The sequence below is a fragment of the Cetorhinus maximus genome, chromosome 15 (genome assembly GCF_964194155.1).
Source record: "Cetorhinus maximus chromosome 15, sCetMax3.hap1.1, whole genome shotgun sequence".
NCBI classification, from domain to species: Eukaryota; Metazoa; Chordata; class Chondrichthyes; order Lamniformes; family Cetorhinidae; genus Cetorhinus; species Cetorhinus maximus.
The window spans coordinates 81,026,067-81,044,427 of NC_135893.1; the positions used below are offsets into that span (position 1 = coordinate 81,026,067).

The 18,361-nt window shown below is 48.1% G+C and overlaps 1 protein-coding gene across 1 annotated transcript in view; it reads right to left on the reverse strand.

The window, feature by feature from the left end:
- The window catches only part of LOC144691123 (ankyrin repeat and fibronectin type-III domain-containing protein 1-like), a 753,296-nt gene that overhangs the window by 116,526 nt on the left and 618,409 nt on the right, over positions 1-18,361 (reverse strand). Inside the window, exons 3-4 of the mRNA XM_078559192.1 lie at positions 12,406-12,607; positions 5,993-6,203 (exon numbers count right to left, since the gene is read on the reverse strand). Of these exons, the coding sequence (XP_078415318.1) occupies positions 5,993-6,203; positions 12,406-12,607 (413 nt within the window). The remainder of the gene's footprint in view (positions 1-5,992; positions 6,204-12,405; positions 12,608-18,361) is intronic.

Genomic DNA, 18,361 nt, shown 5'->3' on the forward strand with positions numbered 1-18,361 from the left:
TTACATTAGGGATCAGTAAGAGTATGTCTGACATTGAGAAAGTGCTAAGAGAGCACAAAGTGGTCTTTGAGGTTGAGTGAGCGGGCAAAAATCTGGCAGATGGAGTATAATATGGGAAAATGTGAAGTTGTTCATTTTGGCAAGAAGAATAAAAAAGCAGAGTATTAATTAAACAGAGAATGGCTGCAGAATTCCAAGGTGCAGAGGGATCTAGGCATTCTAGTCATGAGTCACAAAAAGTTAGTATGCAGGTACAGCAAGTAATTAAGGTGGCTAATAGAATGCTATCCTTTATTGGGAGAGGAATTGAACATAAAGGATGTTATGCTTCAGTTATACAGGACATTGGTGAGACCACTCCTTGAATACTGTGTACAGTTTTGGTCTCCTTATTCAAGGAAAAGTGTGAGGCGGTTCAGAGGAGGTATGTTAGATTGATACCTGGAATGAGCGGGTTGTCTTATGAGGAAAGTTTGGACAGACTACGCTTGTTTCCACTGAAGTTTAGAAGAGTGAGGGATGACTTGATTAAAGTATATAAGATCCAGAACAGTCTCGACAAAATGGATGTGGAAAGGATGTTTCCTCTTGTGGGTGAGTCCAGAACTAGGAGACACTATTTTACAATTATATTTATATTTATGATAGAGATGAGAAGGACATTTTTCTCCCAGAGGGTTGTACAACTTTGGAACTCTGCCTCAGAAGGTGGTGAAGGTGGGGGTCATTGAAAATTTTTAAGGCAGAGGTAGATAGGTTATCGGGGTGGTAGGGAATGTGGAATTTGAAACCCAAACAGATCGGCCATGATCTTACTGAATAGCGGAGCAGGCTCATGGGGCTGAGTGGCCTACTTCTGCTCTTATTTCATATGTTCGTATCAGGACAGACGCAAGAATGCCAAATACAAGGAGAACAACAATTTATACTGAATGAGAAAAGGGTGCTGGCTGGTTGGCAAAGAATGCAATATAATGAAGTATATGTTGTTCTCATGCAATATAAATTGTTGTTTCTTTGGAAATTTAGCATTCTTGCGTCTGTACCGATGAATGCAAGACAAAAGCTTCCTTGCTAGAAGTTGCATATATTCATATGTAGGGACCTGTCCTCTGCAGGCAATAGGAATATGCCCAGGCATTACATCTTTTTTGAATAAACAAAAGAATGGGGGACAATAGCTCTCTGTTGAATTCGCCATGACAACGTCGTGACCAATCAGAGCTGACTCGCCAACCAATCAGCACCCCTTTTCTCATGCTGGATATATTGTTATTCCCTTTGAAATTTGGCATCCTTGCATTTGTCCTGATGAGTGCAAGACAAAAAGCTTTCTTGCTAGAAGTTACATATATTCATATGCAGGGACCTGTCTTCTGCAGGCAAAAAGAATATGTCAAGACATTGCAGCTTTTTGAATATGCATCCTATTACTTGCCAGTGGTAGAAGTAGGAGGGAACAAAGTCTCCCTGATGGGAACAAATTAAAGATACAGTTAATCTGGGCCAAGTTATTTATATTAGGGATCAGTAAGAGTATGTCTAACATTGAGAAAGTGCTAAGAGGGCACAAAGTGGTTTTTGAGTAAGGAAGATAATGATAAAATTTGGCATCACAAGGCAAATTCAAGATAAAGGACAATGTACAGCTGACATTTTGTAAGGCTGGTTCAGTGCCTTATGCACTGTTAGAAGCAGGAAGTAAAGAGCTGGATAGATTAGAAAGAACAGGGGCAATTAAGAAGCTGAAGAGCTGCAATGGGCTGCCCCCATTGTGGTAGTTCAAAAAGCAGGAGGGTTCATTCGAATCTGTAGAGCTTTTTAGCATACAGTAAATAAGGTGATTGAGAATGATACTAGTGAAAATTTGTTTTCTAATTTAGCTAATGAAAAGCTTTTCATTAAGATCGATCTGTCAAATGCATATTTGCAATTAGAATTAATTAACATAAACAAGGAATTGCTTACCATTCATATAAACAAAGGGTTGTACAAGTACAAAAGGTTATCACTCGGGGTGTCTACTGCTCCCGCAGTGTTCCAGAGCGTCATGGATCAGGACTAAGTGGGAGGAAAGCAGTGTGCTGCTTCGTAGATGACATTCTGATTAGCAGTAAGACAGAGAAGGAGCACATTGTAAGGTTGAACGAATCCCTAGATTGTCTCCAAGAGTGTGGCATCAAAGCTAACAAGCACAAGTGTTGCTTCATGCGATCAACTATAATATACCTGGGTCACCAAGTAAATCATCAATGTGGGAGATGGTTCAGGGGATTTTGAAAGCAAAGAGACCATATGACAAGGAAGAACTTAAAACACTCATAAGAATTATTGTGTATTATTCTAAGTTTTTCCCTGACTTAGCTGACACATTTGCCCACTGTATCTATCAGCTGCTCAAAGATGGAATAGTTTGGGAGTGGTCTGCAGAGTTCCCGAGAGTATTTGAAGAGATTAAGAAAGTACTGATGCTGTTTTGACCCACTATAATCCCAAGAAACAATTGGTTTTACCATGTGATGCCTCACTGCAGGGGTTAGGTGTGGTGCTATCTCACATAATAGAAGACAGCGTGGAGAAGCCTGTAGCATATGCTTCACGTACTCTAACAAAGACAGAGCAAAAATTGAGAAAGAGGTGTTAACAATCATGTATGGTGTTACCAAGTTCCACAAATACCTGTATAGTAGGAAGTTCACTTCGTTAACTGACCACCTAGCCCTTATGATCATATTTGGTTCAAAGAAGGGGATACCATCCCTCGTGGCAGCACAGCTTTAGAAATGGGCGTAGATTTTGATGCCCCATCAGCACAACATTAAATATTGTAAGTCAGCACCTCGCATAATGGAAATGGATGAAGATACCCAGACAGAAAGAGAAAGAAGCCAAATTGGTTAATTGAAAGTAGGTAAGAAGGAAGCAGAAAAAATTGTTTTTTCACTACTTCTTGTCAAATGATGATATTTTTGTTAAACACAAATTGGTGTTAAGGAACAAAAACTAAAATTACTGGAAAAACTCAGCAGGTCTGACAGCATCGGAGGAGAGAAAGACAGAGTTAATGTTTCGAGTCCGTATGACTCTTCTTCAGAACTAAAGAGAAGTAGAAATGTGGTGAAATACATACTGTTTAAGGGGGATGGGACAGGTGAAGCTGGATAGAAGGCCAGTGATAGGTGGAGGCAAAGAAGAGATTGCAAAAGTTATCATAAACAAAAGGTCGAAGGGGTGTTGATGGTGGTGATACTGGCTAAAGGAGGTGCTATTGGTGACATTAAGAGTAGAAAGCAGGATGAGCAAGTGACAGATGGCCCTGGTGGGGGTGGGGTGGGGGGAGGGGACAGTGTGGGAGAAAAGATCAAAATATGCTAAAAGGTGGGGATACAACAATGAATGGAAATAAATTTTTTAAATAATAAAAAAGTGGGAAAAAATATATATATAAAAATTTAAAAATAAATATTTGAAAAAAGGGGATCAAAAAGGGGTGATTTTGGAGGAGAGAGTTCATGATCTGAAGTTGTTGAACTCAATGTTAAGTCTGGAAGGCTGTAAAGTGCCTAATCAGAAGATGAGGTGCTGTTCCTCCAGATTGCATTGAGCTTCACTGGAACATTGCAGCAGGCCAAGGACGGACATGTGGGTATGAGAGCAGGATGGTGTGTTGAAATGACAAGCGACAGGAAGGTCTGGGTCATGCTTGCGGATAGACCAAAGGTGTTCCGCAAAGTGGTCACCCAGTCTGCGTTTGGTCTCTCCAATGTAGAGGAGACCGCATTGGGAGCAGTGAATGCAGTAGACTAAATTGAGGGAAGTGCAAGTGAAGCACTGCTTCACTTGAAAGGAGTGTTTGGGCCCTTGGACGGTGAGGAGGGAAGAAGTAAAAGGGCAGGTTTTGCACCGTCTGCGATTGCAGGGGGTTGAGGTGTAGGGGATGATGGAGGAGTGGACCAGGGTGTCCTGGAGGGAACAGTCCCTATGGAATGCCGTCAGGGGGGTGAAGGGAAGATGTGTTTGTCGGTGGCATCATGCTGGAGTTATTATTTTTAAAATTTATTTTCATTCATTGTTTTATTCCCACCTTTTAGCCTATTTTGATCTTTTCTCCCACACTGTCCCCTCCCCCCACCCCGCCCCCACTAGGGTCATCTGTCACTTGCTCATCTTGCTTTCTACTCTTAATGTCACCATAGCACCTCCTTTAGCCAATAGCACCACCATCAACACCCCTTCAACCTTTTGTTTGTGACATCTTTTGCAATCACTCCTTTGCCTCCACCCATCACTGGCCTTCTATCCAGCTTCACCAGTCCCACCCCCCTTAAACAGTATATATTTCACCACATTTCTACTTCTCTTTAGTTCTGAAGAAGAGTCATACGGACTCGAAACGTTAACTCTGTCTTTCTCTCCACGGACGCTGTCAGACCTGCTGAGTTTTTCCAGCAATTTTTGTTTTTGTTTCAGATTTCCAGCATCTGCAGTATTTTGCTTTTATCTTGGTGTTAAGGATTTTGTTTTTACATCAAATTACTCTGGTTAGTTTTGTTTTGGTTGTGATTACAGTAAAAACAAGTATACAACCCAAGTTGTTAAATTTCAGGAATTGTTGACACTTGTTTAGTCATAATTGTACCTGGGAAATTACGCACATTTATCATTTTACATTTTAGTGTATAAGTTGATTTTTAATTGGGGAGGAAATGTAGTATATTGTGCAGCTTCCTCTCAGCTGGGGAGGTGTAAATAAGATTAGTTCAACAATGGCTACTTGCAGTGAGTCCACATGGTGAGTTTTTGCTCAGTCCAGTACACAACAGTAAGTATTGACAGGCTATTTCACCTATGGAAAATATCACACCCAATGCCAATTCTGTCTTCAAACAACATATACACACTCAATAATATAAACCCACTCACTAATATACACCTAAACAGACACTCATACACAAAGATACAAACTCACTCATATACAAATTGGGCAGTATTTAACGAAGGCGGCAAGGGTCTCATCCACTGGCTGGAGAGCTGGCGAGAGCCCCACATCACCTCTTTTTGGGAAGGCCCACCAAATTAGCACTTAACTGGGCAGCAGCAGGCATTCCATGGAATCAAGGAATCCGGGGATGGAAATCGCACCACGCGAGAGCTGCCAGCCAGCCATTCAGAGGCTGGCAACTGTGCATTGTTTGGCAGCACGAGCAGGAACAGTGGCTGCTGCTAGTAATGCACCCACCTGAGGCCCAGGCTCAGTGAGGGACCAAGGCCACAGGTGAGCGATGGCTGAATGGGGGTTAGGGGTGGGGGTTGCCGGTGAGAGGGGAAGGGAGGTTGACAGAAAGGGCAGAGGGGTAGCTCTCAGCGGGTGCCCCCCTTCCTGATGCCAGGTCCCTTGATCAAAATTCTAAGTGCCTTTGAATGAGGGATCCCCGGGAGCTCACAAGCAACTCCGACAGGGCTTGCTTTTGGGCTTCCCGCATGGTGAGTCCCCTGCACCCCGCCCCCTGCCAGTTGAAACTCTTTCGAGTCATCAACAGTCACAGATTGCAACTCGTTCGAGTACAATCACAGTTCTTGGTTTCCGGGAGTGGGACATGAACCCACAACCCTCTGATTCAAAGGCGAGGGTGCTATGTTAAATAGTGGCAGCAGGATGAGACCCATAAATGAGCACTAATTGCTCAATTAAGGATCTCAATTGGCGGCGGGATAGGAAGACCATCCATGAGCCTTCCCACCGCAGACAGGGCAGAAGCAGGAAGGCAGTCTCCACCCACCACCCTCCCGCCTGATTAAATGCCCTACCCTGCCACCAAACTCGCCTCGGTGGGGGGGGGGGGGGGGCATTAGATTCTGCTCATTCACTCATATACAAATATACAAACTCACTCACTCACAGTTGCCTCCATCAAAGCAACTGGGGTGCCTTATTTCCATCTGAAAGAAGTTGACGCCATCAATTAATGAGTGAAACCCTCGTTGGACTTACAGTGTGGGCTCTCCTTAGCTCCAGCCTGCAGAAGCATCTTGGCCATGGGCACATTGTTGGTCATAATTGCAATGTCCAAAGGCATTAAGCCTTCACTGTTTGGTGTGTTCAAATCCAGTTCCTCTGTGCTGTAGAGGTTTAGGAGCATCTGGACAGCATCAAGATCCTGCTGTTCCACAGCCTCAAAGACCGCCTCGTTACTATGAAAATTCTAAAAAAATGAAATAGGAAATTGTTTTTTCTTCGCATTTTGATGTTGTGTACATAATATATTTGATGCAGTAAAGCAAGTGGGTGCAGTTCCAGTACTAGTAGCGTCTGTCTACTGCTGTCATCACTTCAAGTTGTAATTGGTTTAAGCGCACAGATCAGGTTTCATTGCAACAGCTGCCCATAATATACAGTCTGCACTCAAACAGAAGCAAAAATCTCTGCTCTGGGGAGCCTCACACACTGTGAACAAAGATTGTACACAGCATGGCACTCAACCTGACACAGAACCTTGAGCAATTGGTATATTGCAATGGTGTTTGGGTAGACTGCCCATGTTATATTGTTACATCTATCTACAATTGCATGTAATACTGGAATAATCAAGATGTGCCCCCATTGAATACCAGCCACCTACTTCAACCTGGATCAAACTTATTATATGCTTTGTTCCTGTGCCAGTGTTACTATATTAATAAGAAATTGGATACACCCTGCCAGAATCCGCTCTATCACCTCCATTAGGTGGTGCCAATATGCAGATGTCAAACATCATATTGTTATCAACATCTTAAATAGAATTATATTCTGCTTTTTGTCAATGCCGTACATTTAGTGAGGTGTTCATGGATGTAACACTTATAATATTATGCAGCTAGTGCTAGCATTAAACAAACAAAGCTCCCTCTACGCCAGGCTTGTCCAACCTACGGCCTGCAGGCCACTATGCGGCCCGCCAGTTCTTTCTATCTGGTCCGCGGACTCCATGTTTAATTCAAAGATTCAGTGAGTTTCTGCTCCTCCAATCACAGCCCAGTTCTCTCCCGCGTTTGCTGCTGATAGGATCACTAGTGAAGGAGGAGGGAGGGGGGGGGGGGGGGGGGGGAGGGGGAGGGGGGAGGTGGGGGTGGGGGGAGGGGGGGTGGAGGGGGAGGGGGGGAGGGGGAGGGGGAGAGAGATTGGCTGCAGGGGGAGGGGGGGAGAGAGAGTGGCTGCAGGGGGAGGGGGGGAGAGAGAGTGGCTGCAGGGGGAGGGGGGGGAGAGAGAGTGGCTGCAGGGGGAGGGGGGGGAGAGAGAGTGGCTGCAGGGGGAGGGGGGGAGAGAGAGTGGCTGCAGGGGGAGGGGGGGGAGAGAGAGAGTGGCTGCAGGGGGAGGGGGGGAGAGAGAGAGTGGCTGCAGGGGGAGGGGGGGGAGAGAGAGAGTGGCTGCAGGGGGAGGGGGGGGAGAGAGAGAGTGGCTGCAGGGGGAGGGGGGGAGAGAGAGAGTGGCTGCAGGGGGAGGGGGGGGAGAGAGAGAGTGGCTGCAGGGGGAGGGGGGGGAGAGAGAGAGTGGCTGCAGGGGGAGGGGGGGAGAGAGAGAGTGGCTGCAGGGGGAGGGGGTAGTGAGTGGCTGCAGGGGGAGGGGGGAGAGAGAGAGTGGCTGCAGGGGGAGGGGGGGAGAGAGAGAGTGGCTGCAGGGGGAGGGGGGGAGAGAGAGAGTGGCTGCAGGGGGAGGGGGGGGAGAGAGAGTGGCTGCAGGGGGAGGGGGGGAGAGAGAGAGTGGCTGCAGGGGGAGGGGGTAGTGAGTGGCTGCAGGGGGAGGGGGGAGAGAGAGAGTGGCTGCAGGGGGAGGGGGGGAGAGAGAGAGTGGCTGCAGGGGGAGGGGGGGAGAGAGAGAGTGGCTGCAGGGGGAGGGGGAGAGAGAGAGTGGCTGCGGGGTGTGGGTAGTGAGAGTGGCTGCAGGGGGAGGGGGGTAGTGAGTGGCTGCAGGGGGAGGGGGTAGTGAGAGTGGCTGCAGGGGGAGAGGGGGAGAGAGAGTGGCTGCAGGGGGAGGGGGGGAGAGAGAGTGGCTGCAGGGGGAGGGGGGGTAGTGAGTGGCTGCAGGGGGAGGGGGGTAGTGAGTGGCTGCAGGGGGAGGGGGGGAGAGAGATTGGCTGCAGGGGGAGGGGGGGGGGAGAGAGAGTGGCTGCAGGGGGAGGGGGGGAGAGAGAGAGTGGCTGCAGGGGGAGGGGGGGAGAGAGAGTGGCTGCAGGGGGAGGGGGGGAGAGAGAGTGGCTGCAGGGGGAGGGGGGGAGGAGAGAGAGTGGCTGCAGGTGGGGGTAGTGAGAGTGGCTGCGGGGTGTGGGTGGGTAGTGAGTCGCTGCGGGGGCCGGGTTCGTGAGAGTGGTTGCAGGTGCGAGGTAGTGAGTGTGGGTGGGGGTGAGCGAGGATGTGTGTGAGTGTCTGGCTCACTCCCAGTCTCGGGGTTCGCACTCACCCTCAGCTCCACACACCAACATACTTGCACCACCTCACACAGTGGGTGTGTTGAACGGGAATGAATAAGCACCCTGAGACTGGGAGTGAGCCAGACAAATGGTCATCCTTATTAATTACTAATTTTTAAAAATCATCAATTTATTCCTTTGACATTGCTTTATTTTTGTTCAACAAGCTGTTCCTTTTCCCCATACCTCACCATTTTATTGAAATTCATGTTTAATGTTGCGCCAAACCTTATCTTTCTGAAATCTTCTCATCTACCTATTGAGTGAGAAAAAATTGAAATGTGCCCTCCCCCCACCCCACGAAAGGATGGATGACCCTGCTCTACACTGCCCCATCAAACACTTCCAGGGCAGATACAGCAAAAGTTAGATATGGAGTAAATCACCCTCTACGCTATCAAATTGAACGCTCCCAGGCCAGCTACAGCATGGGTTAGATATAGAGTAAAACATCCTCTACACTGCCCCATTAAACACTCCAAGGGCAGGTACATCACGGGTTAGTTAGAGAATAAAGCTCCCTCAACGCTGCTTAATCTAAAATTCCCAGGACAGGTAAAGCAAGGGTCAGATACAAAGTAAATCTCCCTCGAAACGAGGTTCGTCCAACACGTGGCCCAGATGTGGGCCCTGGAGGCAGTTTTCAAAATGCTGCTAAGTGGAGTGGAAGATTCTGGAAGAAATTGCTCCTCCAATCACAAGTTTTCCTCTCCTGCATTTGCTGCTGATAGACTCACGTGAGTTTATCAGCAGCAAACGTAGGACAGAAGCCGTCTGTGATTGGAGGAGTAGCAACTCCATGTGCTCCAGAAAAATAGGTATTGGTGGGGAGAGAGAGGCTGCCAGGCCAAGCTGGGCTGTGCCGGGCCCAGCTATGCTGGGTGAGAGAGGAAGGCGCTGCCCAGGTAGGGGAGGGAGGTGCTGCCGGGCTGGGCTATGTGGGGGAGGAAGACGGTGCTGTGTGGGCGGATGGGGGAGGAAGATGCTGCCAGGCAGGAACAGGCTAGATGCAATGGTGCGGGCGGGTGAGAGTGAAGAGACTTGCTGCCCGGTGGTGTGGGCGAGAGAGAGAAAGAGTGAGTTGAGTTTGTGGGAGAGTGAGTGAGTGTGTGCAAGAGTGAGAGTGTGTGGGAGAGAGAGTGAGTGAGTGTGTGTGGGGGGGGAGAGAGAGAGAGTTGTGCAGGGGAGCGAGAATGGGAGCATGGGAGTGAGTCTGAGTGTGGAAACAGGGTTTGAGTGGAAGAGAAGGAGTGTGTGCGTGTAAGAGAGTGAGCATGAGCGTGGGAAGAGTGAGTATCCAGACAGGGTGAATGAGTGAGTGTCCAGACAGGGTGAATGAGTGAGTGTCCAGACAGGGTGAATGAGTGAGTGTCCAGACAGGGTGAATGAGTGAGTGTCCAGACAGAGTGAGTGAGTGTGTGGGCGAGAGAGAGAGTGAGTGTGTGGGGGAGAGAGAGAGTGAGTGTGTGGGGGAGAGAGAGAGTGAGTGTGTGGGGGAGAGAGAGTGTGAGTGTGTGGGGGAGAGAGAGAGTGAGTGTGTGGAGGAGAGAGAGAGTGAGTGTGTGGGGGAGAGAGAGAGTGAGTGTGTGGGGGAGAGAGAGTGTGAGTGTGTGGGGGAGAGAGAGAGTGAGTGTGTGGGGGAGAGAGAGAGTGAGTGTGTGGGGGAGAGAGAGAGTGAGTGTGTGGGGGAGAGAGAGAGTGAGTGTGTGGGGGAGAGAGAGAGAGTGAGTGTGGGGGAGAGAGAGAGAGAGTGAGTGTGGGGGAGAGAGAGTGAGTGTGTGGGGAAGAGAGAGTGAGTGTGGGGGAGAGAGAGTGTGAATGTGTGGGGGAGAGAGAGTGTGAGTGTGTGGGGGAGAGTGTGAGTGTGTGGGAGAGAGAGAGTGAGTGTGTGGGGGAGAGAGAGAGTGAGTGTGTGGGGGAGAGAGAGTGTGAGTGTGTAGGGGAGTGTGAGTGTGGGGGAGAGAGAGTGAGTGTGTGGGGGAGAGAGAGTGAGTGTGTGGGGGAGAAAGAGAGTGAGTGTGTGGGGGAGAGAGTGAGTGTGTGGGGGAGAGAGAGTGAGTGTGGGGGAGAGAGTGAGTGTGTGGGGGAGAGAGAGTGAGTGTGGGGGAGAGAGAGTGAGTGTGTGGGGAAGAGAGAGAGTGAGTGTGTGGGGAAGAGAGAGAGAGAGTGTGTGTGTGGGGAAGAGAGAGAGAGTGTGTGTGGGGGAGAGAGAGAGTGTGTGTGGGGAAGAGAGAGAGAGAGTTTGGGGGAGAGAGTGTGTGTGTGGTGGAGAGAGAGAGTGAGTGTGTGGGGGAGAGAGAGTGTGAGTGTGTGGTGGAGAGAGAGAGAGTGAGTGTGGGAGAGAGAGTGAGTGTGTGGGGAAGAGAGAGAGAGTGTGTGTGTGGGGGAGAGAGAGAGAGTGTGTGGGGGAGAGAGAGAGTGTGTGGGGGAGAGAGAGGGAGAGAGTGTGAGTGCCACTCTCACTCTCGTTCCCACACTCACTCTTGCGTTGTGTGTTTTTCTGGCTCACTCACAGCCTTAGGATTCCCACTCACCCTCAACCCCAACACCCAATCACACCCATTCACATAGTGGATGAGGGTGAGTGAGTGAGCATCAAGAAATTGGGAGTGAACCCAGACAAGCAGACTCTGTCTCTCTTACACTCTTAACAATGATCTTCATTAATTACTCTTTTTAAATTATCAATTTATTGCTTTGACTTTGCTTTATTTCTGCTCAGCGAGTTGTTTCTTTTCTTCATTCCACAAGTTTATTTTGAAATTCATGTTTAATATTGTGCCAAACTTTATCTTTCAGAAATTTGCTCACGGCCCTCTCGAGTGAGAAGATATGGAAATGTGGCCCCTCAAGTGAAAGGGTTGGAGAAGCGTACTTTACACCGTCCAATCAAACATTGCCAGGACAAGTACAGTACAGGTTAGATACAGAATAACGCTCCCTATACACTGTCCCATCAAACATTCCCAGGGCAAGTACAGGATGGGTTAGATACAGAGTAAAGTTCAGCTCCACTATACCCTAAAACATGCCCCGAACAGGTAGAACACAGGTTAGATACAGAGTAAAACTCCTTCTACTCAAAAGCTCTTTTACTCAGCAGTGACCTGCAAGGCACAGGCCCACTTGGATTCATAACAGGATGCAAATCTCATAAGTGATAAAAATCAAGCCTTTCTACGTCACATGGATTACTTGTTGTATACTTTCTTATATCACAGCACACACGGTTAAACTGTGTACGAGTAACTGTTTTTGCAGGCTGCAGAGGTTACACATCTCAGAGTGGCTAATATACACATCACAGGTTAAGGCAGAGACAAATTCGAGGTGAAAAAGTTCTTGCTGTCCATCTGTGGTTTGCTGCCATTGCCCTCAGATGATATTCCGCCCTTCAAGCTGATCAATGGGTGAAGCCAATCAATTCAATGCAAGCAACTTATGGGGCTGTTTACACCACATGTCTGGTAATGGTTGACAGATACTGATCTATATTTTGTGAATGGCTGACCACCTATTTTTCTATGGGGGAGTACAGCTTTTAGTGCCTTTTGTTCTGCTTAGCAAGGTCAATGAGATTGTGATACAGTCCAGTAAGCCAGGCACAATTTCAAAGTATTTGTTCGATCCCTGTGACTTGCTACATCCTGTACATTGGAGAAATAAAGGCATTCTGTGCTTTGCAGGAGAGAAAGGAGTCATTACAGGAATGGTCAGAGACTTCAATTACAGGGAGCATATAGTATAAAAAACATACTATGTAACTTGAATCATCAATTCTCTTTTTGACTTTTGGAGCCATTGAAAATGTAAACTGATGCAAAGTTCAGCAATTTCAATCCAGCTGCACAGCAGAGAACAAACTATAGTTTTGCAACACAGTGCATCAGCAGAGCTCAGTCACTTCCATCAGAAACAAATTCAATTATTAACAAGTAGAACCTTTAGACTTCCTTACCACACAAGACTTTCGCTGCTTGTTCTTTTCATTTCGTCCCATCAAATTTGTCTCATCAAACGAAGTATAATTAACTTTGAATTTTCCTGAAAGATTTCGATACAACCTCTTTGCTGCATTAGGAGAGGACGGAGTGACGAGCTTCTTCCCATGAGTCAACTGGAGATCCCTCATCTGCTGAGTCATCTTGGGAGATGAGGGCCTATTAGTAAAGTAACAGAAAAGTTCTTTACTGTAGAGACATTTGCAAATATAGTTACTGACAATCTCTGATCTCTCAGGATTACTGAGTGACAGTCTCTTAATGTCAGCTGCACTATGCTCCAGTTACAACTCAGCCTTGTTACACCAGAGTTGAGAGCCTGTCCCTCCCTACTTTCAGATCTTCTATTCACCACTGATTATATATTCACTACTTCCCATCTCACAGCTCACCCTGCACATGAATTGTCATCCTACTCATGTTGCACATTACATTGTGTACACCCCATAATTAAATGCTGAAGTTAGGGTGCAGCTTTCCCCCCACAAGAGTCCATATTCACCCATCAGAAGTAGTCAAAAATTGATTCCTCATTGATGTCCGCAGTGTGCATGCACTTTGCTGTGATAAGCAGAGAATGCCGCAAGACATGATGTCCATCCAGCACAGCAATCAGCAATGCACACACCCACTTTACTACTAGTTTCTGAGTATGTGAATATAAATGAAGGAGATGAATTACAGTCCGCTTCACACGAACATAAAGCTCAGTCCCCCAAATTAAAAGCAACAAAAAGTTGAAACAAGGTACAGACAACAATAATGGCAATTTCCCTAAGAATCTAAGAAGTGGAGCGGAGTAGGCTATACGACTGCTTGACCCTGCTCCAACGTTCAATAGGATTGTGGATGAACTTCAACATCAACTCCATTTTCCCACCCTGTACTCATATCTCTTTGCTCCACTAGTGCCCTAAAATGTATCAATCTCAGCTTTGAATATACTCATCAACTAAGCACTCACGGAGATCTGGGGTAGAAAATTTTGAATCTTCTCAAAACTCTGAGTGAAGAAATTTCTCCTCATCTCAATCCTTAATAGCTAACCCCTTATTTGAGACTATGCACACTAATTCATGAACATACGAATTAGGAACAGGAATAGGCCACTTGGCTCCTCAAGCCTGCTCTGCCATTCAATAAGTTCATGGCTGATCTGATTGTAACCTCAACTCCACATTCCCGTCTACCCTCGATAATCTTTCAACCCCTTGCTTATCATGAATCTATCTACCTCTGCCTTAAAAATATTCAGACTCTGCTTCTAGCACCTTTTGAGGAAGAGAGTTCCAAAGACTCACGACCCTCTGAGAGAAAGGATTTCTCCTCATCCCTGTCTTAAATGAGCGACCCCTTATTTTTAAACTGTCACCCCCTTGTTCTAGATTCTCCCACAAGAGGTAACATCCTTTCCACATCCACCCTAGACTCTCCAGCCAGGGAAGGCAACTTGTCAGCATCTACCTTGTCAAAACCTCGAAGAATTTATCAGCAGTTATCAAGTTTCCTGAGAAGAAATGCTGCAGAATCAAGCTGTGGGTCCCTATCCTGCTGCATGTATATTATTACAATCAGGTGAGAAGGGGTGAACTGGATCCTCTCTATTCAACCTCCTCGGTTGGTCACAACAACGGTTTAAGTTTCTTTTTTATGAGGATATGCCTTTTCCAAATTGGAATCTATTTAACTATTTAAGCTGTGAGCAATAAGGATCCAAACAAACAAGGTTTTCTTGAATCAAAGAAAGAGAAAATCTATTCACCACTACCCAAGTAAATAATAACGTGATGTTCAAGCATTCGGCCCTCGTAGGCACACACACACACAAACACAGGTATCAGAAATAATGGTAGTCAGAGTCCAATAAAAAAAAACATAAAAGAAGATATGCTTAAGTGTCCTTTGATTGTCCTTGAGGCATAGATTTTAAACGATTTAGGTTTCCTGGAGGCGGTCAGATGTAGAAGATGTTGCAATTATTACGACATCTCGATTCGCTGGTAGGTTTTTGGTAGCATTGGCTTCCTGAACCAGATGGCACTCTTATTCCAAAAGAGAGAGAGCCCTCAGCTTGTCGCCTCTGCTGAAGACTTTCTGGATACAGCTTGTGCCATTGCAATCTATCTCTAGTAGCTGGCAGTCTTGCCTTGAAATACTTAACCCATTGTATATTTCCAAGAGGTTTTGGGTGGGTTTGTCTGTGGCAGCCATTATTTCAATATCCAGTACTTTGCATTTTTAATATCTCTTGCTTAGACAGTTATGAGTTTCGATGGGTGCCTGGATTATAGGAAATGTCTCTCTCTTCACACGCCCTTGAGGATGATTTGTTTGTTTCTCACTTCCACCTTGGAATGTGGCTCTCATTTCATTACGAGGTATAAAAACGCAAAACAAAACAAAAAAAAACACACGTTCACTTCCATTCACTCTCTTTAGTTCTAACTGGGCTTCAAACGCCAATGGAATAACCTTGCATTCTGAGTTTTGGATTTGTCCACAAAGGTCAAAGGGTTGTGGTCAGGAAATTGTGATCTCTCTGTATCCATTTTGGACATATATTTTCAAAGTTTTTGAGAGCCAGTAATAAACATTTCTACTGTGGAATATTGGGTGGAATTTTCCAAGATTTGCACTAAGTGGGGTAGCGGGCGGGTAAAATGGACTCCTACCCACCGACGAAAATGGCGGGTTTTCACACCATATCGTCCCAATCCCACCTCATTATTTATTCACTGCCACGAATCACGGCATTTCCATGGCGAGGAGGCTCTCATTCGCCCGTCCACCATTACCCTGTTGTTGCAGCACGTCGGCTGCCATCTTTAAAAGGCAGCCACCAGAAAAGCGCTTATCGCCAGCAGCTCACCACCACTGCCAGGAGACATGGCCAGCAAAGGAAAAAAGTCTGCAGCCCCCCACTTCAATGACGGGTCCCTCAAGCGACTGCTGGATGTCGTGGAGGCCAGCCGGGATGTGCTCTACCCCCGCTCTGGCTGCAAGATGGTCAGCAAAGTCACCAACCCGGCTCGGGAGGCGGTGGTCAGTGCAAATGCCCTGCAGAGGTGGACAGCCACCCAGTGCCGCAAAAGAATGATCTCCTCTGTTCCTCCAGGGTAAGTCACTCTTCATCACTCCCAACTCTCACACTCACAAACCCATCACACATCCACAGGGCCCTCACTCACTGCCAGTGCAAGGGAAATCACCATTCACTCTTTCACACACACCTGTATTGTCCTCAGCACATCCATTGGACCACTCACACCCACAAAGGCCAGGCATACGTATCATCTGGCCTGACAGGCATCCTGATACACTCTCGCCATCTCTATCAATGCAGGACAAATTGGCACACAACAGGAGGGAATGGTCACAGACAGGCAGAGGGATGCTGGAGATCAAAGTTCTGACAGAATTCGAAAACAGCCATTCAGTTGGCTAGTGATGACCGGGACCGGTCCTGTGCTGACGGTGAGGTTGGCGCTGCTCTACTAAGTGAGGATCCAGCAGTGCAACATCCATCAGAGAACCATGCTGTGAGTGGTGTGTCCTCTTTCACAGGCCACTGCCATGCATTAATTATCTCCCCTTGCTTTTGCAGGCACATCTGCCAAACAACCGACAGAGTCCATGACCCAGGGCCTCCTATCAAGCCCCAAAGAAATCTCCGAAGAGGAATCTGGAGGCAGCCTCCCTGAAGTTCCATCACAGCACTCACCCACACCCTCCACTAGCGCAGAGACACACACCTCGGTGGGACCTAGCTTTAGAGTAGCCTCGGGTTCACAATCTAGTAAGCACACCGCACTTTCTGATCCACAGCAGGCAGAGGCAGGGTCTTCCCAGGTCCCCGGCACTCGGCGGACTGCTGGATGCCAGAATGTTGCTGAGTCCGAGACAGATGACAAGCCTCTGGACTTGGTCATGTCACAGTTGCTGGAGCTACAAAGGCAAGCGAGAGAACAACAGGAAGGGATGTCCGCTGCACTCCTCAGATTGCAAGGCACGATGGGTGAGTCCGTCCATCTTCAGGCTGGGGTGATAGCGCCAGCATTGCAACGCACCAAGGTCAACACTGGCATGATGGCAGCCGCCATGGAGACCTTGGCCCAGGATGTCACTCCTGCACTGCTGCGTGGGCTTAACTCCATCGTTAATGCCATAATTGGCCTCCAACCGCGTGTACACGAGAGGGGTGCTGGGCAGCTCGATTTAACTCCAGCTACCCTTTCCGCTCACGGAGTCAGCCAGGGGCCCTTGGGCACCCACAGGGAGGTGGATCAGCAGGTGCACATTCCAGGGCCATCCCACCCAGGTGACTCTGGGAGCGACTGGCTATCCAAATCCCCTCTTCCTGTGACCTCCGCAGTTCCAGCTTCACAGGCTGAGGAGAGTACCACTGCCACACAGCAGGATTCTGAAAGCAGGCCGGGGCCCGCCAAGTCTCGGCCCTCCAGAGGACGCCTGCCAAAGTCATCACAGAGGCACCACAGTTAGCAGGCTGCCTCCACCTCTGCTGTGGATGTCCGGGGAGCACCAAGACGTAGTGGCAGGGTTAGGAAAGTTAAGTAAAGTACAGCCTGGCCAGGGGTCACTTGTGCATGATCACATGTATATGCTGTTTACAACTGTCAATAAACTCCTAAGAATGTCTCCCTGCCTGTGGCTCCTTGTTCTGTGTTCTTGTCACTCAGATGTGAAACCTTTCTGCACAAGATAAAAGGCAAGTGTCACGTGGCCAGCGTTGGCGAGGAGATTGTACAATGTGTGCAGTCCAACTGCTCTGCAGTCCAATAAAGTGGTGGTGGACTCGCAGTCTGTGCCGGGGGGGCATGGGGTCGGGGTGGGGGGTAAGGTATGGAGTGCTTGGTGGCCCTTTGGTGCCTTCGCGTTGCTTGCATGTGCGAGCAGGCCAGGAGCCCGACCCCAGTCATATCACTGTGGCTGCGCCTGATCTGTCTCAGTTGCAGAGGCATGGTCAGTTTATACAGGTGCCCCAAATGCGTGGCCACTTCCCTTGCTTACCCTGACCCCCACCTCGATTGCCTGTGCACGGGATGCAGCACCAGCCAACACTTGACCCTCGCACCCCCCCACCCCACCGACAACAGTTGCCTCCGAGGCTGGCTGGCACATGCCCCCGCCCTCCGGTGCCCTGCAAACAACAGGTGAGCTGTGGAGAATGCTGCTGTTCACTCACCTCAGTTTACCCAAAGTGAAGGCTGCCAAGTGCACGTCGCCTTTGTGCTGTTGTGAAACATGTCAGTGTGCTTTTCCACTAACGTGGACGAACGATAGGCAGGGTTCCAAGAGCCTGGATGGATGACCTTTTAATTATATGCTGATGTATTACAATTAGCTCCCCGCTGACGGATGGTGGGAAACCCAGTCCACCATCGGCAGGCTGAGCTGACGATCGCGACCTGCCTTTATGCTGTCATGAAGCAGGTCGTGACATATTTTCCGCACACTCCACCTATCACGCCTGCCACCAGCGGGCTTGGAAAATTCCGCCCATTGTTTCCGATGTTTGTTCAGTTTTTTGGAGAGGTACCTGATTGGTGTCTCTATTCCAGATTCGTGCTCTTGGAGGAGGACAGCCCTTACCAAGAGGTCACGAGCATCGATGGCTACTTTAAATGCTTGGTTAAAGTCTGGGGCTGCTGACACTTATTCATTTACTAAAATGGCTTTCAGCTTTTCAAAAGCTGTCTGGCATTTCTTGTCCATACTACTTATGCTTTTTTCTGCTATAGGTCTGCCAGCAGGGCAACTGCAGCGCTGATGTTTGGGATGAACTTGCAGTAGAACCCAAAATTCCCTAAAAATCTCGATTTCCCACTTTGTTGCAGGAATTGGCACAGCTGGGGAGCTCCAGCTAATGCTGCTAGGCTGTATTAGTTGGTGCTC